At 35.3% G+C, this 24,487-nt stretch overlaps 1 protein-coding gene across 1 annotated transcript in view; it reads left to right on the forward strand.

Moving 5' to 3' along the window:
• Positions 1 to 552: 552 nt before the first annotated feature.
• The window catches only part of LOC120277452 (anaphase-promoting complex subunit 5), a 29,675-nt gene continuing 5,740 nt past the window's right edge, over positions 553 to 24,487 (forward strand). Inside the window, exons 1-16 of the mRNA XM_039284306.1 lie at positions 553 to 891; positions 1,792 to 1,951; positions 2,037 to 2,158; positions 5,333 to 5,585; positions 6,418 to 6,589; positions 6,670 to 6,748; positions 6,862 to 6,947; positions 9,956 to 10,088; positions 10,190 to 10,222; positions 12,813 to 13,067; positions 14,095 to 14,172; positions 14,272 to 14,546; positions 14,710 to 14,769; positions 14,896 to 14,963; positions 17,882 to 17,987; positions 18,092 to 18,233. Of these exons, the coding sequence (XP_039140240.1) occupies positions 658 to 891; positions 1,792 to 1,951; positions 2,037 to 2,158; positions 5,333 to 5,585; positions 6,418 to 6,589; positions 6,670 to 6,748; positions 6,862 to 6,947; positions 9,956 to 10,088; positions 10,190 to 10,222; positions 12,813 to 13,067; positions 14,095 to 14,172; positions 14,272 to 14,546; positions 14,710 to 14,769; positions 14,896 to 14,963; positions 17,882 to 17,987; positions 18,092 to 18,233 (2,256 nt within the window). The 5' untranslated portion in view covers positions 553 to 657. The remainder of the gene's footprint in view (positions 892 to 1,791; positions 1,952 to 2,036; positions 2,159 to 5,332; positions 5,586 to 6,417; positions 6,590 to 6,669; positions 6,749 to 6,861; positions 6,948 to 9,955; positions 10,089 to 10,189; positions 10,223 to 12,812; positions 13,068 to 14,094; positions 14,173 to 14,271; positions 14,547 to 14,709; positions 14,770 to 14,895; positions 14,964 to 17,881; positions 17,988 to 18,091; positions 18,234 to 24,487) is intronic.

The raw sequence follows: 24,487 nt of genomic DNA on the forward strand, positions 1-24,487 counted from the left end.
ATGCTGACATAGATGTTAACTTGACATCCACATAATTCGGGAAATCTATTCGGTAAAAATATCATTACTCTCTCTATATATATATAATATGAAAATAATTTTTGTTATATGATATATAACACATTTCTCAATATTTTTAAAACTTTTTTTTTTGGACAAAGCCAAAAGTGCATAACAAAGCCCTAAGATTCATTTAATCGGCCCGACGTGAAATTGGGTGATTAGAGTCTTTTACTTATAGATTCAAAAAAATTTCAAAAATTAAACTAAGCTAATAAATCTTTCTGCCATGCTGCTACAATATTCTACCGTATTTGCACAGTACTATTGACCTAAAGATTCATTTTAGGTCTTCTCATTCAAGATTCAACTAATAATCCACCCTACTTGGCGGTGCTTGTTTAATATTGTTCAACTAAAACCAATTTTATAATATTTTATTTATTTATTTTTGACAAATTTATTTTTTAATTTCTTTTTCCCCTTCAACATTATTCTAAAATGTGTTTATATTTAGTTTTGGTAATTATATCCCAATAACGGTCACAAAAATTCCAAATTCATTCTGTCCTAAACCCTCGTCCCATTCCTTGAAACCCTCTCCGTTAAACCCCCTCGCAGCCTCGTTCTCCGATCACCGGCGTCCGCCGCGCGAGAATGAGCCGTTCCATGGCGCCCGCCGGCGGTGCAAGCACCGGAGGCGGAGGAAACACGGCGGCCAGAGGAGGCGGAAGCAGCGCGCACGGGGTGTTCGACATAACGCCGCATAAGATCGCAGTGTGCCAGTTGATCCAGGTCTTCGCCCCGCCCGCGCAGCACTCCGTTCCTTTCCCCTTCCAGTCCGTCCCCCACCACAACCGCCTCGGCCTCTTCCTCTTCTCCCTCACAAGGGTTGGTTCGATCTCTTCCTTAGGTTTTCTTTGCGATTGTGGTATTCGTTATGGCTATAATCTTGTTTTCATGTCTTGTGATCGAGCTATAAGCTTTGTTTCCGGTGTTTCTGTTATTTGATTCCATCCTCTGCAATACATGGTCTTTATGCTATGATGTTAATCCCATTTTATAATATGCATTGTGGAGCATTCTTGTTCTATTTGTCTCTTTTAGAAATCCATGTGAAGGCCTTGATGTGGAATGTGGAGAAATAATTCCTCTTTTAGTAATCATCTTGAAGAATTCAATAGTGTGCTGTTTTCCTGCTGCAATTCTTGATCAAATTGTTCTGTTGCTTGCTTTTAGTTGAATGGGTTCAATAAATCTGTTAATCATGTGGATGTGGGGGAAATGTGAAAGAGGCTAGATATCACGATGATGTTCAGTGTCTTTGGTTTCCAGGGAAATAAAGTCCAGTTTTGTTGTTATTTTATTTGTGCATAGATCATTAAGGGCAAATTGTTTATTACTGGTTGACAAAATTAAGTCCTTGAACAAGACACTGAAGGTCACCTGCAATTTATTTGAAGCCTTTCAATTATGTAAAATCTTCATATGATAAATTGCTATTTTAGTCACATTTTGGTATTTGAGCATGGCTGCCCCTTTGATTTTGATGTGCTGTTTAAGATTTTTCGTCCTGATGTCACCTGTAGCAACTTGTATTTTATTTTTTATGCGATTTTATTGCAATTTATGTCAGGGCTAAGATTTCCTTGTTCTCTGTTATAGATTTTGCTAAATATATTTGAAAACTATCGGGTTTCTCAATATTTTGGTCATCAACAATTGCTCTTATATAACTGTCGTTATTCTTTTTTGTTGTACTTGCTTTAATGGGTCCTTTTAATTTTGTAGTCTTGTGATGATTTCTTGGAGCCTCCTTTGGAAGAACTTTTAAATCAACTTAAGACAGTGGGTGGCTCAGTTGATGATTGGTTGAGTGATCAGCTGATTAGCAGTATGGCGGCACTATCTTCTCCAGATGATTTGTTCAATTTCTTTGATAAGCTGCGAGGTAAAGTGGAAGTTAGTTAAATATGTAATCCTATATCTGTTTCAGATCTATATCTAGATTACTCACTATTTGAGTTATCAATTAGGAGTGCTTGCACCACCTGAAGGTGCTAATGTGGAGGATGATCAAATATTTTTGGATCCTAACAGCCACTTGGGTGTCTATTTACGCTGTTGTATGTTGGCATTTAATCTTTTATCATTTGAGGTAACTTATGATTTTATTGTTGTTTTTGTTTGACTTTGTCTAAGACTTTGTTGAGAATATGGACTGCTGTCTATTAATATTTTTTGTTTTGACAAGGAGTATTGAGTAGCAATGGACATGAATCAAATTCATGCATGTAATAATCAATAAGTATGTTACCTAGAGTAGGAACCATACTTAAATAATTTAAATGCTGTCTTGTGCTTTAAGAATTTCTGCTTTGCTAAGCTGGATGAGCAATGCTGATCTTATGTTTTAAACTTAATATTTATAGTTTTTTTTTTTTTGGGACCATTTAGCATGTTCTAGATGTGACTAAGAATTATTCTTTGCTTGAAAAAGCCTTCTTGTGTCCCTAGATAATTCAGTTGTAGGGAAATTTTTCTTTATGACAACTTTTTTCAGATGGACAACATTTCTCAGGAAGACATCTTTGGTGTGAATGCATTTCCTTTAGTTTTTAGTTCATTGTCAAGGGTTTCATTTCTGTGTTTCTGAATATTTTGTTTCCTTTTCTTCATGAATCCAAGTGATTGTTGAAGAGTGTTCTTCCTGATGAAGCTCTTCTCTTCTCATTTGGTTGTAATTTATTTTGAATCAGATTTTTATTGTAGAAATTTTTGGAATCTGATGCAGTTGCTCTATCTCTGTCATTTATTCCCCTCTTTTGCAACTTCCTCTTTCAATAGTCAACTGACATCTGAATGTGCTTATGGTTAAAAGATGTAGAGTGAGATAAATGTGTTTAAAGCCTGATTCAGTTCTACGTTACTAATAATAAAGGGGACACTTATGCTGATGGCTACTGTTCTCCCCTTCATAAAATACTTGTAGTGACCTTCTATATTAAGAAAGCCAACTTTAACGGGAAGACTTTATGAGATATTCAATAGATCACTGCCTTAGTCTATTAAGTATGCATGAGGAAGTTTCGTGAAGTAATAGATTAATGTGAAAAGGGATCAAGAAATGACTCATTTGAACTCAATTATGAGCATGAGGAATAACTGTGCACTGTAAGCCTTGTAGCAAACAAAATGAGAAATGAGTAAATTTCTGGTTTCTGAAGATTTAGTAATCCTGCTATGATGATGAGACCCAAAGTTACTTTGTAAGCTTACTGTTAGTGAATGGAGCTCATGATGAAGGTACACGTGCTTACTAGTGATTAGATGCCTGACAGTGTTCTTTGCTGGCTAAGTATCTTTTGAACCTCCTATATTTGGGTGAAGTGCTTTCTATTTTATTGCTTAAAGTCTTACTGCTTAGACGATTGTGGATAATTACTTAGGGGCATGCTCATCTTACAGTATTGTCATAAATCTAAAATTAAGTCCCCCAAAACTTTTAAACTACTTATGTGCGAGGATGAATGACGTAGTAGATTTCATTGTTGTATTGTTCTTCTTGGTGTTGTTTCTAAGAAGCATTTGCTGGTTTCTACTCTAAATTATTCCTTTGCAGACCTCTTTATAGCTTATTAGGAAGGAATCTGATTCTTAATTGGTCCCTACACATCCAATTTTAGTTGTAGCCTTGTAGTTGGTGCTTATTTTCCTAACAATGGCTGGTGTAATTTTTGTATTTTTGACATGATTTAAGAAGAAGGCTGATTAATGTTTGAACTTTGAAGGTGAGTTTGTACTCAAAAGGTGTCTCTTGATTAAGGGTATGGAGGAAAAGGATAAAAAATAACAATGAAATTTGTTTTCTTCCTTTTTGAATGTATAAAGTTGTAGAGAACTAAATTCTTATTCCATCATCAACCTATAGTTACATTATATATACACACACACACACACACACACACATATATATATATGTATGTATATATGTATAATACTAACTAATAAGATCAATAATTAAATTAACTAGATAGGGATAATTTGAAATCAATTGAATCTAGGATAAGTCAATGAAGCTTCTATAAGCACTTGCCAACCCTACCTCAGGCGTTGTAATGCCAAAGTCAATTACGTGGATAATGCTTAACATTTGGATTGGCAATATCAATAGTGAAGAACTATTAAGGCTACGGAAAGTGTCTAGAAATAGTTGGGAGAGTCCCTTAGTAGTTCTGTTGAGGTCAGGAAAATGCCTGGAGGTAATCACATCAGGGTTGTGGAGTGTACTTGGAAATAGTCTGGCTAAGGTTGGGAAGTGTCTAGAAATAATCATCTAGGAAATCATTGCCGAGAAGTAAATACTAACTTCCACATTACCATGTAGAAAAAACTGAAATCTTATTCCATTCTAGACGTATTATAAACCTATATTTATATAGGCTTAAAGAAAATGTTTCCATTGACTGCTTCTTTGTAATGTTTTATTCATTTTTCCCTCAAACCAAACACATACTGGAAGCCTATAATAGCAAAATTTGTTTAAAATTTCACTTGATGTAACAGATGTCTTACTTATAGTTTTGGTTTTACTAGTCTTTTTTCTAATTTATTTTGCATCTTAATTTTTTCTTTTTGATATCCAAGCTCCATTTTCTATTTTTTTTAATGATCTTACCTTTTTCCTTTTTTTTAGCTCCACTTTTTTTCTTATATATTTTTATTATCTTTATTATCTTTATAAATTGATCCTTCTATTTTAATTCTTTTAATAATGATTTTTATTGATTTTAAGAATTCTGTTTTACTTTAATGTATATTTTAATATGATTTAAATCCCTTGTTCTAGGTTATATTTCTTTAAAAAGAACTTGGTTTACTACAATGCTTTCCATGCTTTTGAAAACAATGTAGTTTACAATGTCTAAGTATATATATCCACACACACACACACACACACACACACACACCCCTAAAAACAACTTGTTTTGTTAATATTTTCTCCACATTTTTAGAAACAATGTGATTTTCATGTCTATGTATATGCACACGTGTATACACATATGTCTATATGCATATATTTATATTGTGTCCATGTTTTTCGTTAAATTCAAGTGTCAGAGATTCTTTTGATGATTGGGTAAGTGTCTTGTCCTAGAAACACTGCTTGGTAACTTTTACCTTGTAGTATGTTGTTTAATTATCTTTGTTGATCTTGCCTACTTATTTGATGCGAGGAACCTTCTATGGTTATTTTTGTCTAACATCTTTTAACAGTTGTTTTATGAATTAAAAGGATTCAAATTCAGATTTTTATTGAAAATAAATGCAGGGAGTTTGTCATCTATTAACCAATATAGCGGTGTATTGCAACCTAAATGACTCTACGTATGAGTTGCCTGAGGAAGATGATTACAACGATGAGCAAGAATTTCATGATCTGCTAGGTGATGCGGACATGGACCTTGATACTACTACCGCTCTTTATCAGAAATATAGGCATGAATCTGGAGTTGAAGCACATGTTGGAGAAAGCTCTGTTCTGCATCTTTCTCCACAGAGACCTATGTATGGTTTTCTAGAAGGTATGTTTTTGGTGTTTACTTGCATTGATGTTGTTCAACTTAAAGGCAGATGGATATATTCTTTTACAATTAAAATTTGAATCCATGGAAATTGTGATAGCTAGATGGGGTTTAACTTGCTCAATGAACATTTGGGTTTTCTGTAGCTTTTATCATGCCTTTAATTTTATACTTGTTTCATTTACTATAATACATTGTTGTTATTGTTCTTATGGTTGAGGCTGCCTTGCTTTGGATAAAATTTTACTATTAGTAAGAAAGTCATAGTAGAATCTTTGTAGAAGCTGTACTATCATATATAAAAAGAATTAAGAGAAATCAATTGTAACAGTTTATGTGGGATTTTTCTGTCTGTATATATTTGATCAAAAGGCATACATTTTTTTTAAAGATTTTTTGTTGTAATTGATTTTATTGTTGATCAATCTGACTTGGATCTCTTCTTGAACTTATTAATGTATAATCCCCCTTTTTTTCCAAAGTTCTTAACAACTTGGACAACCATTTTGGTGTTTCACATGGAAGCTATATCATGTATCCAATGCTAGGGAATACCTTTAGAGCCCTGACTGTTGATTTATGCTAAATGCTTGACCAGAGTAAATGGTTTAACTGTTTAAGTTTTGATTTGATTTTTACCTTAGAGAGTACTAACTATGTTTGACAGATTACTATGCAGCACATTTATGTATTCATAATATGGGGGTGGTTTGATTTACTGCTGCCATTTGTTTACATGATGTCAGTTTTGGCTTATTATGATACTTATCTTTGATTCTGATTTTGGGGACAGCATATAGAGAACAATAATTATGTCAATTTTGGTCTTCAGATATCCAGGCTTCAGCTAATCCTAAGCTCAAAACAAGCTTTGTTGGTGCTGAGACCAGTGAGTTTGTTTCCTTGCGAGAAAATGCAATGAGAAATGATGATCATCAAGGTTTTTTACGCTCTAAGTGTCAAATAGAGGGGTATCTGAATATGCAAGCTGATTTTCTGGAGAGGTAAATGACTTACTTTGTGCCTATCTGCTCAAGAAGATGATGTTGTAGTTTCATTGATGAAATGTGCTGGATATTGGCAGAGATGCTGGATTGTTTCCTTTAAATTATTTCAATGCAATTTTGAAGCAGCTTAGAAAGTTGGCTCCAGAGTTGCATCGTGTAAGTTATAGCTTGAATCTAGGAGCTTTCTCATGTTAAATGTATTATTAGTCTTCAGGACAGTTCATGCATGCCACTGCCCTCTGATAGTTTCTTCTTTGATTCTTGTGCAGGTAAAATATTTGCAGTACTTGAATGGTGTTCATCATAAAGATTACCTTACAGCTATGGATAACCTTCACTGTTATTTTGATTATAGGTAACAATAATTTCTTTGGAGTGTTTTTATTTTTTATTTTTATTGGAGGCTCTTAAGATGCTCTAGGAACTTCATTTTATGTAAATCATTCAGTAGCAATTTGTGATAACTCCCTCTATACTTCATTATATATTATCGTTGGCATGATGACATTTTTCCATATGTGAATACAATAGCCCAATCATGTTTACCTGTGATGGTTTATTTAAATAATCTTGGAAGATGAAAGAATTTAGGTATACTATAATGTCATTCTCCAAATACTTTTGTGGTGTATAATCAGGAAGGAGAGGTATCCTTAATTTCAGTACAAGTTTGATGCACATATAGCATTATTGTCTGGCCAAATTAAGTTGCACATAAGGCATCTAACCATTTCTCTCAGCTCCTATAAACTCTTTTGATTAAATGATAAACAAATATTTTGTTATCCTTTTCTATGTCATCAGATTTGCACTTGTAATTTCTCTCCATGAATGAATGCTTGTCAACTAAGATCAGATGAGGTGTTAGTCCTGACTTTTTTTTTTCTTGAGAAATTAATTTATACATGTTCTTGGTTCATTGATGGCTCATACCACTGGCAAATTTTAGTTACAACCAGTAGTGAATCCCTTTTTTCTTGAAACCCACCAAGTACATGCCATCTGTTGAACATGTGATTGAAATATGTTTTCTTTCAGGGGGTGTTTGATTTGTGGAACCTTTTTGGATCCCCAAGAAAGTTTGATGGGCATGGAAGGTGGCCATGTTTGGTTCATAATTTTTCATTAAAGTCCTAGACAAATTTGATTCCCATGGGTTTTAGATCCCATGAAAAATGAGAATCTGAAACCCTCCCAGGTGGATGGTATTGTTACCTTCATCTCATGAGAAAACGTACAACAAAAGAAGTTACAATTATACCCTTGCTTTAGATTTTATTTCATTAGTTCATGTTTTTTTACTATTATATCCCTACTTCTGATTTTATATCGAAGTAACAAAAATGTCATTACATATTAAACTGACCAAAATGACTTTTGTTTTTATTTTATCTTTTTAGTTTTAGGAAAATATATGGAGTAGTCTATCATTTTATTAATGAGAGTAAGAAGAAGAAATTTGGATATTATAACTATAAGCAAGGGTAGTCTGGTCATTGCATATAATGATATTTAAGTAATTCAAAATTTAATTATATCATCTTCACAGTAATTCTCATAAGTCATAACAATCCAAGCAAGCCACTATAGCATACCTATCAATATCCCAATGTGAATCGAACAAGTTAATATAACATGCCTATCAAAGGGAATCCCATCTTATACATTCCTAGGCATCTAAACTCATGGTGAAATGTCATATTTTATGAATCAAACGCCCCCTTAAGTCTTTCTCTACTCATGAGAATTCATATTAACCACATGCTCAAGAGCGAAAACTAGGTAATTAGCGTGGTTAAAATAATAGAACTTCCAAGAAAATTTATTATGCATGTGAATTAGAGAGGATAAAGAATCATAAATAAAAATAGATTAGAATACATATTACACTATTCATAATTGCAGTTAAGTAGGATGCCTCTGTTAATAATGATGAAATTTATTTTACTGTCGAACGAATGATTTTCAAACACTGCAAAGAAATTTGCATGATTTTTGATGTGCATGCATTTTTCTGTTGTATTTATATTCTCTTAGTAGTTTATATTTATAATAGGAAAAGAAAATCAGGTCTTTCCCTACGTTTCACTTGATTAAATTTTCTTTTCATTCAAAAGTCATAGGTTTTAATTTACTTCACTTTTTATTTTTTTAAATTTAATTATATTTATTAAAATTATTCTTTACCCATTCTCTTGCTTCATCCCCCTTTCTTGTTGACTGGCGAGCTCGTAGGAGGATGGTCAGCCCAGGGATGTAGTGAGCTTGCCTTGGGCTCAGGCGAGCTTGCCCATGGCTCACCAAGACTTGTGGCAAGCTTAGCCCAATCTTGGGGAGCTGCTGGGGGTGGGGCCAAACCCATGCTAGCCTAGTGAGTTCCCAGGGCTGGGGTGAGCCTGCTATGCCCTATGAAGCTCCCCGGGGTTAGGACCAACAGTTCCTTGGGGCTGGGGGTGGGAGCAGGCTACCTCGCCCTTGGTAGTTTGTCTTGAGGAGCTTCCTGGCGTGGGAATCGAGATTGTGCCAGCCTTATCAAGCTTAGCCTGGCCTGCGGAGCTTCCGTGGCTGAGTGAGCTTGCTGCTCCAATGCGAACTTGCTAAGCCTAGCGGAGCAAACTTACTTAGTCTTAGATACAAGCTTACTGGAAGCTTGCACGTGACTAGGTTAGTCCAGATAAACTTGCCAGGCAAGTTGAAGATATAAAATTAAAAAGAGCAAAGTGGTAATTTTATTCAAAGAGTGGTGTTTGAGGTAGAAATTTGAAATAATAGGGAGTTATTGAATAAAAGAAAGTTCTAGGGAGTTTGAGGCCCTTTTGAAAGTTACCAAGGACCTGTAACTTATTTTCCCTATTTATAACATCAAGTTGTAGCAGTTGTTGTTGTTGTTTTTTTTCTTCTTCTTCTTCTTCTTCTTGGAGTATCTTCTTGATTTTTTTTCCTAATACCTTGAGAAATCATATGCTCATCTTAAGGAATAAAAGCTAGGATGCATGGACTTTTTGCCTTCTTTGAATAACTGGAGAATTAGTGGTTTTTTCGTTATAATGCTGGACTCCTTTGGAGCACAGTTTACCTATGCAGAAAACACTATATTTATCAAATATTTTGATCATAAAGCACATATATTATTGAACTCCAATCAGCTAACGATAATTGTCTTTATAAGTCTTTGGTATCTTTTTATTACTTCGCCTTGCTTCTGGAGAAGTTTGGATTTTGTTCTTCTTATGCTATTATGCATTATCACTAGATTTGACGCTTTATTTCAAAGCTTGACCTAATGGTAGTAGATTTTATATACTCATGGTATCCTAGTTCCAGTTGATGTGCTGATCTTCTTTGTTACTTGGAATTATGAAGTGCAGGGATGGAAGGACTTTTTAGCCGCTCATCTTCTTCACAGCTTGATATTAATGTTGGTAGGTATGAGACTGCTTTGTTGTGCCTCGGCACTATGCATTGTCATCTTGGGCATTCTAAGAAAGCTCTGGAGGTAATCAAATTTTTGAACAAATTGCCATGTCCCCTGTTATGTTATGTTCCTATTTCATATGTGTCTATTATTTATAATTAGGTTGCACTGTTCCTTTTCAGGCTCTAACTGAAGCAGTGAGGATTTCTCAGCAGGTAATTTGTCAAAGACAACTCATTTTTTGTCATTTTTCTTGAACACCCATTCTGTCTAGAATTGATGCATAGTTTGTAGTCTAGTTCTGTTCAATGACTGCTGGAAAGTATATATATATATATAAATCTATTTTGTTTCATTTGATATAAAGTCCAAGGTACTATTCTACTTATTGTTGGGAATTGCATTGAACAATTGTTTTGTTAGATCTTTTTTGGAGACTATTACCATGGTAAATGCTTTTTGATTTTGATAAACTTTTATCTATCTAAATTATCTTTCTAAACTAGACAGATTAGCTAGACTAAACAGCTACGAGAAACATATGCCCTGAAAAAATCATTGCTTTTTGGAAGGGTTCTAAGTGGGAGGAGCTCTTATTTGAATTCGAAACTCACTTTACGATTAACTCTCTATCACATGAAAGTGCTGATTTCTGGAATCAAGTCAGTATGCTAGTGTATGTTTCGAATGGGCTTCTCCTAATGGCAAAGAATTTGGTGTTATTTTCTCAACCATTTCAAAGCTTATATCTTTCAGTATCAATTTTACACTTTCTGTAGCAATAGAAGTGACTTCCTTAATAGGAAACTTGATAGCTTGCAATCCTGAGTTTCAGTGAATCCTCGTTTGCATGCTTCTCCAAGAATTTGCTTATTTTGATGATGGGCAGTGTTAATGTGCGGTTTGAAAATTTTAATAGTTGACAAGCTTAGTACCTCTAATGCATGCGTGGTCAGTGTTAATGTGCAATTCGAAAATTTTAGTAGCGGACAAGCTTAGTACCTCTAATGCATGCATGGTCATATGCATTTCAGATTAATTGTAGTTGATGCATGACTTGGCCAAGAAGGGATTGCACTGATGGAGTGATTCTACAAAATGGTAATAGATTAAGGTACATTGTCAGTACTCGGCTATCAAGGCAATAGCATGTACCTTGGAGCTTGAATTCTGCTACAGATGGCAGCATCTAACTTAAATTTGATGCCATTATGGTCGAACGTTAGCCCAATTTTAGTTTTGAAATATTATAGGGACAAAATTTGAATTGCAATCTCCTTATGCTTTCTTTTGCAAAATTGTTCCACATTCTATGAAGATGACAAACCTTTGTTGCATTCAAAGGTTATATGACATAAGAAACATGGATGCTAGAAAACTTTTGAGTAGTCAATTATATGTGTCTAAACCAAGAATTAAATATCTTTGTTTCTAATGCTAGCTTCCTTATACCTTGTTTTCCATGGTTCTTGCAGTGTTTCTTAAGAAATCTTTTCTTAATATGTTGTATTCAATGTTTGATGATAGATTTGCTATTTTATTTTACATAATTTCTGAAATTATAATGGTCCATCCTTTGATTTACTCATACTTCCTCTTAATTTTTTATTTAAAATAAATTGTTTTCTGATGAAAACATGCTCCGAAACAATTGGGAAATATGCCTAGATTTGCTCTGATATAGAATTGATATGGGACTTATCTTGATTTGGGCAATTTCTGCTGCCTAAATCTGAATGCATATGCCTGGTTTTTGTGTTGAATTGTGTATGCTTTTCTGGTGCAATAGATGTATTTGGTGTTTTCTGAAAACTTGTTTTGAAACAAGTTGGAATTTTTCGTAAAATTGTAGGGTTTATGAATGTTTTATAACTTTTAAGCAAGTTCTTTATGACATCATAATGCTTTAAATATTTATTTCAAAATTTTTTACTAAATGTTTGATTCTGACTTTTGGTTATGTCAGTGCAATGGACTTTAATTAGTATCACTTGTGACTTTATATTTTCACAGAGATTGATCATCTCAGATTGAAATATGACTGTTTCAAACTTAAATTTTTTTTATGATTATTATTAAAATGCTCTGATATATGTTTGGTTATATGGTGTGTGTGGTAAGAGGCCATGAGAAGACTTATTACCACCAACTATATGTCCATATTAAGTGGTTTTATTTTTCTAGGATGAAAGGGTTTTGCTTTAGTTTTGATATGCTTAGAAATTTCAATTCTTTTCTGAACCCCATATGGCTCAATTGAGTTCTCTGCCTGATTTTATACTCCTGTATACTTCTTCATTTATGACAGCTTATATCTAAGTTCATTTGACAAAACAAGACTGCTATCACTGTTACTATTACTATGACGCTTACGTTCTCATTGAGACTGGTAGTATTATTTAGGTACCCTTGTTATTGTTGATTGTGTTGGGCATTCATTATTTACATATTAAACTAAATATTTCTGTAATTATTGTTCATACTTAATACGTTTAGTGTGGTTTTTTTCTGATTGAATGTCAAAGTATTAAGTTCATGTTACTAAGGATAGCTGTCATTAGGTTTGACATTAATAACTTTTCTTTTTTTGGCCTGTTCAAATTGTTCGAGTTTTGTTCAGGAATTGTCATGCCACTATAGAACTTGCATTATCTTTGGACTTGCTTTGTCTTGTTCATTTATTTTGTATGGTTGGGCATCTCTGATATATTTGTTATGAGAAATTCATTGTCAAGTCGCACGACTTTGTCATTATATTTTGTTGCACAGTATTTTCCTTCTTTTGACTGTGTAACCTATATGCAGAATACTGATGATTCCTGCCTGGCTTACACGTTAGCAGCTATTTGCAATCTTTTATCTGAAATAGGCCTTTCAAATACGACGGGGATAATTGGATCTCCGTATTCACTTGGGTCTTCTACAGGCTTTGGTACTCCAATGTCAATTCAGCAGCAATTACTTGTACTCTTGAAAAGGTCTTTAAAGAGGGCAGACAGTTTGAGGCTTCTTGGTCTTGTGGCTTTTAACAGACTTGCACTTGCAAAATTTGATATTAAGGTAACAGCATTCGAGATTAGACTTTAAACAAGTTTTGCATATACAGAGTTTTGCATATACAGATTTGATCTTTTGCTTTTATCAACCATGTGGCTTATGTAAATTCTCCAGATAATTTTGTTGCAACTTATTATGGCAAAGAATTTATGACTTAGAACGATTGTAATACCACCATCTGAACTTGCTAAACAAGAAAAAAATTGGTTTCCATATAACTCCTTTAGCAAATTTAACATATGCATGATAAATGTTGGTCTTTGCGCTTGAAGTTTGATCACGGGAAGGTTAGTTGAGAAAACAAATTTGTATCGCTTCTAATCATGCTAGGAACAGGCAAGCCACTTGGTGGGTGGTTGTACTTGTACATCAAAACGCTGATTCTTGTACTTCTCCAGGTAACTTTGCTATAAGTAATGATGTCGAAGAATTTATGGTTTCCAAGGTCTACAATGTTGGAATACATTAAGTATTCCAATACGTGGTGAGTCTGTGTTTAGTGGTATGATTAGTTGGGAGGTTTTTGTATTTTGGGTTTTTAGGAAGAGAGAAGACAATGGTCTATTGTAAGAAACCAAACTTTAGCAGTAGGTCTTCCACACAAAGGATGTTATATGTGATGTTTGCTATTATAAAAAGGCTTAATTTAGTCCAACTATTGCAGCTTGCCCAGAAACTTTAATAAAAATTTGTTTAAAAAATCTATACAATGTGATACTATTTATGTTTGTTTATGATCTTTTGCCTTTTTTCTACTTTGACCTATTTGTTTGCTGAAATAATTGCTCAGAGGAAATACAGAAACTTATGAAACATCTTTTCACATATACGCAAAGACATGGTTAGCCCTATAACCATTAATGTGGTTATATAATTTAAAGCAAGTTCATTTTGAATTCTGATTAAGCTTTGGTGCTTTAATGCTTCTGTAGTTTCTGTCTGTAGCCAATGGAAGTTGTTTCCTTGTTTATTCACCTTGTCAAGCTCCACTTACTGGGGTTGTGCTAAAAAAACTGTTGTCCTTTTTCAGCACGTGAAGAGACCATTGCTATCCTTTGGTCCCAAGACTTCTACAAAGCTAAGAACATGTCCAGTAAATGTCTGCAAGGTAAAAGGATTGAATGTTTGCCACTCATAGTTTTTTCTTTGCCATGGGTGCTGCTTTATTGTGTATTGCATTGATTTACTCTCTTATGTACTTATTCAGGAGCTTAGATTAAGTTCTCACGTCCTGAGTCAATTTGGGTCAGAAGGAGTTCAGCAGCCATTTGATGATGTTGCTTTTAGCACGTCATGGCTGAAAAACCTTGCTGCTGTCACTGCACCATGGTTGAAGAGTTCCAGGAAATCAAATATCACCTACACGAATGATTATGATGTATTCCATTACAATGCACAGCCAAATCCAATTCCTGGAAGTTTTCTACAATTGGCTGGTGCATCATATTTGCTTAGAGCTACTTCCTGGGAGCTGTACGGCAGGTATCTCCTTCTCTATATCCTTTTTAAATTTACCTTGCTCTCAAATTATTTGAAAGCTTTTGTATTCAAAATTTACTTTGTATAATCTGATAACTTACCAATTATTTAAGATTTTCATTGCATTAGGGCTCGAGATAACATGATATTTGTTTCTTTGTATCAGTTCTCCACTTGTACGGATAAATGCATTGGTCTATGCAACCTGCTTTGCTGATGCAGCCAGGTGAGTGGATTATAGTTAGTACAGTGATATTTATGATGTTCTATTTCTTTTTATCCAATTGGAAGGATGGTAACTCAAAGACTTTGGGTTAGCCAGTGTGAGATTGATTTAGTTTAATGTTTTTAGCTCAGCAGAGATGTCTCTAGCATTTGTGAAGCTTATCCAGCATCTTGCAGTATATAAGGGATATAAAGGTAAGTTAATCTGTCTCAACCTTTGAACTCTCGAAAGTACCTATATACCTATATTTGGTTTTATCTTGCCTGATTGTTTAAATTATAGTGTTAACTCTTCATGACATTGTAAATGTTGTGTTTGGTTATGATCATAATAATCTTCTATATTTGGATTCAGCATACACAAAAAGTTCCATAACTTATCCAAAAATGATTTTAGGGTGTTGTGCACCTTAGTCAATACATAATTAACAAGTCATCATAGTTTTCTTAAACTAGGTAATGAGACATGTTATAGAAAATTTCTTGGTTAGCTGATAAAATGGTTAGGAAGAACTGAATGTTTGTGATAGTTCTAGTAATGACACATGTTATAGAAAATTTCTTGGTTAGCTGATAAAATGGTTAGGAAGAACTGAATGTTTGTGATAGTTCTAGTATTTATGTATTGCCAGTCAAAGAGATATTTATGGAATTGTGGTTTTAATTCCTTCAAAGGTACTAATTGAATACATTCGTACTTCTGGCATTTATTTTCATTTATTCATTTCTGTTGTGTATAAGCCCCAGCAAACCTTGTAATTGTCTTTACGACTCTCAACTGGCAAAAAATTGGTATGTGTAAAGCTGACTTTTTGGCATTTGTTGCAGAATGTCATTGCCTAAATAGCCTGAAGATGATGCATATAGTTAATTTGTGTTTACAGGTTCTAATTTTAAAAGGGTGTCTGGATAGGGAGTAAGGGGGATTGGATTAAGGCATTAATTCCAATTGAGGCTCTCCTTATGGTGTTTGAATAAATAAGAGGATTAGGGGAAGGTTGTTTATGGTGTTTGAAGCGAGAAGAGTGGGGGAATACAAAAATGTTTGGGAGAAGATTGAGAGGAAGGATTGGATTAAGGATCTTTATTCTTTATATTTGATGTTTTTATCCTTTAACGGAAGTGAATTATGTAAATGGGAATAAAATTATTATGATCATGATTATAGCTGGACAACGTACAAGAAGTAAAAAGAAATGTAATGCTGAGGCACTCGCTGAAATGTTGTGAGGTACTGTTGGTCACTGTGTGAGGCACTCTGCGAGGTGTGGTCGAGACTCGAGACATTGTTGAGGTGTTATGCTAGGTGCTATCGAGGCACTGTTAAAGGTCTTGCACAAGGCTCTGCTGGGCACTTGTGCATGGCACAGTGAAGACTTGGTCGAGGTTTGGCCCAGAAGTGGTGAAAGGCTGACCAAGACAAGAGCAGGTCGGACTGTGATCAAGAGACCACATATAGCCTGTTGCCTGCTTTCCAGGAGTGATTGAGCCCGGAAGACACTGCTGGAGCCCAGAGTGATTCAAGATCAGACAGAATGAACCTCCCCCAGCATCTGATATGATTATGATTAGGCGGGGACAGGATTCGAACCTGCAGTCTTCAGGTCATGAGCCTGATGCCAAGACAACCTGAGAAGTGCATTGTGTAGAGCATTCCAAACTAGGATATGTGTGCGTGCAATTGGTTATCACACATTTGGTTAAGGCTCTTGAAAGGGTGTAAACCTAGTCCAAGTTGGCAGGTTTTCCAAAGTTACACTATGGAGATATGTGAGTTGATTTGGGTGGTGGTAATAGTTTTCTTGTATAGAGACTCAATGCCTTTGGTGTAGTGTGAGAAATATGTGTTTCCTGTATATTTTCTGGTGTCTCTTTTGTCTGCTCTAAAATTCGGTGCGAATCAAAGGCTGAGAACAAGTTTAGCAGCTCATTGGGCCATGACAAAGGAGTTGAAAATTTAGCCAAGTACCTCTTTTCGAATTGGATTCAACAGTTGCGATCTTGAAACGTTATTTCTGATATTGTTATTGTAATGTTTTTTGATTAAATTCGATTAATAGGATTGAGTTGATATAAAGTAAAAGAGTAATTTGATGGCTTAGTTGTCTAGATATAGTGGATAGTGAAGTTTGTGGAAAATAAAGAGAAAAGACAGATCATCTCATAGAAGTAAGGGTGGTGTCTAAGATGTATGAAGTATGAACAAAATTTAAACTATAAGTTTCTTTATCTAGCCAATTAAATACGGAGCAAAGCTTATTTCCTCAGGCAAAGGAAGCTTTCCAAATTTCAATATTGTGAAAGCTTAGTTAATTTTTAAGTATTACATTTCCGCCCATTTGGATGGGTTTTTTTTGGCTCCAGAAGTGCTTTTAAGATAAGCACTTGTAGGGCCACTTCAGTTCTTTGAACAGGCTTTTGATAAAAATGCGAAAGCTCTGAAAAAAAGGCTAAGAAGCAGCATATTTTTGGGAAGCTATTGAAAGTAGTTTATGGTAATCACTTCTAATGAAACAGTTTTAGAATTTGTCGTACAAAAATGCTCTTGAACATTTTCAAAATTACCTTCCAGTCCTTAATATTAATAATTATATAAATACTAATCTTAATACCAATTCATATTATTATTGTTGTTGTTGTTAAGCTATGCAGCACTTCTGATGCCTATTTCAGCAATTACTTATTGGAAAAATATAAATGACTTCTCAATTATGAAATCACTTATGAATTAACATTTCCAAACATCAAAATAGTTCATGCTAATTGAAAGCCATTATTTAGCTATGTAGTGCTTCTCAGGCCTAGTTGAGTACTTACACATAAAAGCACTTCTAAAAAAAGTTCTTCTACCGAACTTTCATAAAAAGCATTTTCATAAGGTAATTAAAATGGGTTTGTCATCATGCAAGTTGGAAAAAGAAGTGTTTCATTTTCTCAATTTACTTTTTCTTGGATAAATGTTCCTGCACATCTAGAATAGCACAGTGGAATTCCTAAACTGGGAAAATGCCTTGACCTATTTTTTTAAGAAAATGACCTTTTCCTTTTGTTTACCTTCAAGGTGGTCTCACTTTGTTTTTGATATATTTCATTAACAAGACTGTTTTCTTCAGAAGCTTTGGGTGCTCTTAAACTTGCTGAAGAGAAGTTCTCATGTTTGTCAAACTCTCGGCTACAAATGCTAAAGCTACACTTGTTGCATGAGCGTGCTCTACATAGGTATGTGAGCTAAACTTATTCTTTTTCTTGGTATTCTTGAATAAAATAAGCATAGTTCGTTCGAAAATCATTATGTTCCCCTGAATGGTGTGATCTTGATTCAGAGGACAACTCAAAGTGGCTCAACAATTGTGTGATGAGTTTGAGATGCTGGCCTCGCCAGTCATTGGAGTTGACATGGAGCTTAAAATTGAGGCAAGGCTTCGGCATGCCCATACTCTACTTGCTGCTGACCAGTTTAGTCAGGTATCACACTGTTTATTCAGATTTTTGTTTCTTAGTAGTGTGTGTACGCAGGTGATGCAGCGGTTAAGTTTTTGGGATTTTTTTTTTTCTGCAAAAAGGTCCTTAAAAATTAAAAGAATAAAAAGAAATAAGATAAAAACATAAATAAGATTAACTAATAGGCTATAAGCAAAGATCTTGCATCAGTTATTAGTCTTATCCACTTGGGAAGAACTCGTCCTCGAGTGAAAATTAGGATACAAAGAAGCTTGAGAATCACAAAACATGGATAAATTTGCAACATTGAATATTTTGGAAATTTTTATGATATCAGGAAAACCACATAAGCATTTTCATTAATTTTCTTAAAGTAGCATATGGACCATACTTTTAAGGTTGTAGTTTGTTGTAAGTTCCAATTGGAAACCTCTCTTTATGCAGGACACCAGAACTTGATCCCAACTTAAAAGCTTTCATGTTTCCTATGCTGGTCAGCTGCTTGCTTATATCTCTTATTTGCATCTTCCAACTTCTGTTTGACTTCCTTGTGTACTTTGACAACTTGTTCTGGCATATGTTTAGCTGTAGTGCTGGATACACCACTCTTGGGACGTTTGATCAAGTCTAGAATGTGTTGCAGTGGTTTAGTGTACACAATCGAAAATGGAGACTTGTCAGCAAAACTATGAACTGCATTGTTATAAGCAAACTCTACTTGTGGTAATGCCAAATTCCAGATCTTCGGTATCTCCACAAATACTTTGAATAAGATTGCCGAACATTTTATCGACAACTTCAGTCTGACCGTCTATTTGTGGGTGAGCAGTGCTACTAAAATTCAAAGACTAGTAAAATTTTTTTCTCAAAGTACGCCAAAAATGCCCAATTAATTTACTATTCTATTGGGAGTGATGGTCATGGGAACACCATGCAAACAGATAACTTCTCTGAAAACAATTTGGCCGCTCCAACTACATCTGAAGTTTTCTTACCGGGAATGAAATGTGTCATTTTTGAAAATCTATCAACTACTATTGAATTAAGACCTCTAAGTTTTAGGTAGCCCCAAAACAAAATCCATATGTAGGTCTTCGATGATATTTTCAGGTATTGGTAGAGGCATGTATAATCTAGTATTTTTGGATCATCCCTTTGTTTTCTGTCAAATAAATCATTTGTCAACAAATTAGATCACATCTCTTCGAAGTTGAGGCCAATAAAATCTTTCCTTAATTGCTGCAATCAGTGTAGTTAGAATCGTACGATTCTCGATATGAATTGTCATTTTTCATCCATAACGGTTCGAATCTTAAAGAATCGAAATTGATCTAGAATCGTGAATGAATCGTTCGAATCGATATGAATCGAGAAGATCAACGATTCCTAGTTAATACAAGTTTTGAATTTAAAAAAAAGAAAAGAAAAAGAAAACCAGTCCTTGTAGGAAAAGAAGAGCCTGATGATACAAATACCAAAATTTTTAAAAAGAAAATCAAAGCAAAAGGAAGAATAAAAAAAGTAAGAAACATAGGAGGAAGGAGAAATTTTGTTGTTTTATTCCAACATCCTCAACAAAGGTATTTTACACCATCTCTTCATCTATCTTGACGTTCTTTTCCTTTTCTTTTAAATTCTTTATTATAATGTATGCTCTTTTTCTTTTAAATTCTTTATTATAATCAACTATTTTAATTATTATAAAAGTTTTTAAAAAGATTAATTAAAAGATAATGCTTTTTTTAAAATTTTAATGTCAAATTGATTTGTTATCTTCAAAACCTTGTTATGGAAAGAAATCTTCTTAATTTAAAAACTAATTTTTAACATAATTTAATCTTTTTGTGATTATTCTATTAATTTTTAAATCTGAACTATTTTTGAAATAACTAATGTTTTTTTTAAATATATATAGATTTGCTTAATACTTGAAAATGTCTTCTAAGCTTAAAACAAGATCTCAAACTAAGAAAATGTCTTCCAAACTAAGTTATGTTTAATGCATGACTTAGAATTTTTATTTTTATTTTTTTATTTTTTTATATAATCATGTTATATATATATATATATATATATATATATATATATATATATGATTTTGAAATGTTGAACCAAATCTTACGATTTGATTCAATTCATGATTCTAGATTCACAAGTTTAGAATTTCGATTCACGATTCGAATCTCGATTTGACTACCTTGGCTGCAATTGCTTTATCGTGTATGGAATGTTCTGCCAAACCTCCTTCATGCAAATCTTGGATAACCTTCTCTCGTATGGAAGTTCTAGGTAAACAAAACTGGTTTTCATGCATCCAAAATCCATCATATATATGGAAAACGTCAATAGTCTCCTTGTTGGAAACCTTATTCAACATTTCAACAAAATCCTCATCATGTTCATAAGTCTTTTTATTTGGTAAGCTGGCATCTGGAATCAACTCTATGTGGTGCTATATATCTCGCATAGGTGGTAATCCATCAGGTATCTCCTTTGGCATCAACTCCTTAAATTCTTGAAGATAGGGATGCATCACTTTTGGTTATGTTTCCTCCTGAGCTTCAGCAGTTATTAATGTCGGCTACCTTGTTTCTTAAACCTCTGCCTTTGATTCCCTGGTGATAGTCAGAAAAATTCTCCTCTTAGAAGGAACTTGGTTGTTTGTTGACAATAATGTGTATTTAACACCGTCTTTCTCCAATTTATACACATTTCTACCAGAATGGCGAGCATTTGCGTCATATTGCCGTGGTCTACCAAATAACAAATGGCACACATTCATATCAACAACGTCGCAATATACCTTATCATGGTTCTCACCAATTGAGAAATGCACATTGCCGCATTTTGTCACTTTAATTTTCTCTGCTACTATTTTAATCTATCATAATGTGTAGGGATTAGGATGTTTTTCTACTGGTAACTCCAACTTCTTCACAATCTCCTTCTCAGTAATGTTTTCACAACTACCACTATCAATAATAACGCCAAAAACCTTATTAATAATGCATGTGGTTCGAAACAACTGGTGGCATCGAGTCTGATCTTCATGTTTTGGAGACGATGTCAGTTACCTTACCGCATAGTTCTATCTTTCATCTGCTTCATAATCTTCATCTTCATCACCATTTGGTTCATAATAGATCCCCTATCTTCTTCATCCCTTTCTACAATATTCACAGTTTTTCTTAAGGGGTACTTTGTTAGAGAACAAACCCTGGAAGATAGAGGCCCAGCCTTAGCTGATTACTTTCCCAAATTTTCCTCCCTTCTTCTGTTCCCCTGTGACTCCTTTTGTAACCAGCTATGTAGGCGCCAATTTACCATTCTGCCCTTCACTTATCTTATTTCTTCTAGAATAGACCAATAAGTGCTTCTAAAAAGGCCTATCAGTACTCCCTTGGATAGAGCAAACCTTGTCCACAAGGTTGGATGTGGGAAATTGTCCCCGAAAATCGGAACAAGTCATCTATGAGGACTCTTCTGGCGGTCGAGTTTGCCATTGAACAAGTACCTGATGTCAAGGAAAAGAACCAGAACCTCGGTCTTGAACCTTGAGTATAGCTGATGGGGTATAAGATTCTTCTTCGAAGGATAATTCATGGGGCAATGCTTGAGAAACAGGGTGGGAACCTGCCATCTTTTTCAGCTGAGATATATGAAAGATGGGGTGAATTTTTGACCCGTGAGGAAGATCTAATTTGTAAGCAACTGGGCTAAACTTGTGAGTGATTTTGTAAGGCCCAAAATAGCAAGATGGCAGCTTCTGAGAAGAGCGTTGTTGTACTGATTGTTGTCGATAGGGTCGAAGCTTGACAAAAATCGGATCTCCAACTTCATATTCCACATGTCGTCTATGCTGATTTGCTGACCGAATCATTTGTTGCTGGGCCTTAGATAAATGGTGTTGTAATTCTTTGAGCATAGCAGACCTGTCTTGGTGTGCCTGGGCTACTGCAGCAACTTGAAATTCCCCGGGCATGAATTGAAGGAGAGATGTAGGAGGACGTCTATATACAATTTGGAACGGTGTAGTGTTGGTAGCCCCATGAAAAGTAGTATTATACCAATATTCAGCCCAAGGTAGCCAGCGACTCCAATGCTTAGGATACTCTAAAGTGAAACAACGGAGATAGGACTCAAGGCAACGATTGAGGACTTCGGTTTGACCATCTGTTTCTGGATGATAAGCCGAGCTCATTCTAAGTTTCGTACTCCACTTAGAGAAGAATTCTTGCCAAAAACAACTTATAAAGATAGGATCTCGATCACTTACAATAGAATGAGGAACCCCATGCAGGCGGACTATCTCTTTGGCAAATAACTTAGCCACCATCCTGGCAGTGAAAGGATGCTTTAACCCAATAAAATGGGCATACTTAGAGAGCCGGTCCACCACAACTAAGATGCAGTCTCAACCATTAGAGTTAGGTAAGCCCGACAAGAAATCCAGTGATATATCAGTCCAAACTTGAGTATGGATAGGCAAGGGATGAAGAAGACCCTTGGGAGAGAGTGTATCATACTTATTCTTTTGGCAAACTAAGCAATCAGCTACATATTTCTGGACAGAAGCCATCATACCTCGCCAATACACGCTGCCTGCAAGTCGTTTGTAAGTGCGCAAGGCCCCAGAATGACCCCCTTGTGGGGAGCAATGAAATTCTTCTAACAATCTGGGAATCCACGAAGAACTGGAGGGAATCACCAATCTTCCTTTATAGAATAATCTGCCATGGATGAGCTGATGATTTGGAAAAGCTGATGGTTTCTGAGAGATTTGATCATGAAGGGACCGTAAGGAGGAGTCTTGCTGGATTTCTTGATGCAGGTGCTCCCAGTGAGCCCAATAAGGAATGGAAACAGCTGTCAACTCCAAGTCCCCATAGGCTCGAGATAAGGCATCAGCTGCCTTGTTTGTGGAACCTGGTCGGTATTGAACATCAAATTCGTACCCCAAAAGTTTGACAATCCAATTTTGTTGGGCTGGTGTGTTGACATGTTGCAAGATGTGTTGAAGACTGCTGTGATCTGTTTTGACCACGAAGTGTAGGCCCATCAAATAAGGTCGCCATTGTCGGATGGCTAGTACTAGAGCCATGAGTTCTTTTTCATAAGCTGGTTTAGCAAGGTGCCGAGGGGCCAGTTGCTTGCTAAAAAAAGTTAATGGTCTGTCATTCTGCATCAAAACCGCCCCAACACCAGTACCGGAAGCGTCACACTCCACCACAAATGTTTGAGAAAAATCAGGCATGGCAAGGGTAGGAGCTGTTGTGATTGCTTGCTTTAATTTTTGGAAGGCGAGATTTGCATCCGTGCTTCAAGTGAATTTGGTGGCTTGATCTTTCTTAAGCAACTCCGTAAGAGGTCGAGCAATGTCTCCATAGCCTTTAATGAATCTCCTATAGTATCCCGTGAGCCCCAAGAAAGATCTGACAGCTTTAACAGATTTTGGAGTTGGCCAATTCAACACGCTCGATACCTTGAGAGAATCCATAGAGACCCCTCTTTGGGACACAATATCACCGAGATAGTCGATGGATTGTTGGCCAAAACAACTTTTCTTTTTGTTGGCTACGAAGTGCTGCGCTAACAATTTACTCAAAACAAGATGCAAGTGGTGTAGATGCTCCATCCACGACTTGTTATAGATTAGTATATCATCAAAAAATACTAAGACAAACCTGCGTAGAAAAGGCCTGAAGAGATCATTCATCGTAGCTTGGAAGGTGGCTGGTGCGTTCATAAGGCCAAAAGGCATCACCTTAAACTCATAATGGTCTGTATGAGTGCGAAATGTTGTTTTGGGAACGTCTTCTTCTTTCACGCGTATTTGGTGGTAACCTGACTTGAGGTCGACTTTAGAGAAGAACTTAGAACCATGCAATTCATCTAATAATTCTTGAATGACTGGAATGGGATATTTATCAGGTATGGTAGCCTTGTTGAGTTCCGGATAATCGACGCAAAAGCGCCACCAAACATCTTTTTTTCGAACTAAGAGGACAGGATTTGAGAAAAGACTGTTGCTTGGCTGAATAACCCCGGTGGCGAGCATATCCGCAACTAATCTTTCAATTTCATCCTTCTGAAGATGACTATAGCGGTAAGGGCGGCAACTAATAGCTGTAACCCCTTCTTTCAAGGGAATGTGGTGGTCTGTTGTGCGTTGTGGAGGCAACCCAGAGGGTTCGGCAAAAACAAGAGAAAATTCATTTAAGAGCTGTTGTAACTCTGGCGGCAGTATGTTAGAATTTCCAACAATGGTATTGTCCTCA

Source organism: Dioscorea cayenensis, chromosome 15, assembly GCF_009730915.1.
Source record: "Dioscorea cayenensis subsp. rotundata cultivar TDr96_F1 chromosome 15, TDr96_F1_v2_PseudoChromosome.rev07_lg8_w22 25.fasta, whole genome shotgun sequence".
NCBI lineage: Eukaryota > Viridiplantae > Streptophyta > Magnoliopsida > Dioscoreales > Dioscoreaceae > Dioscorea > Dioscorea cayenensis.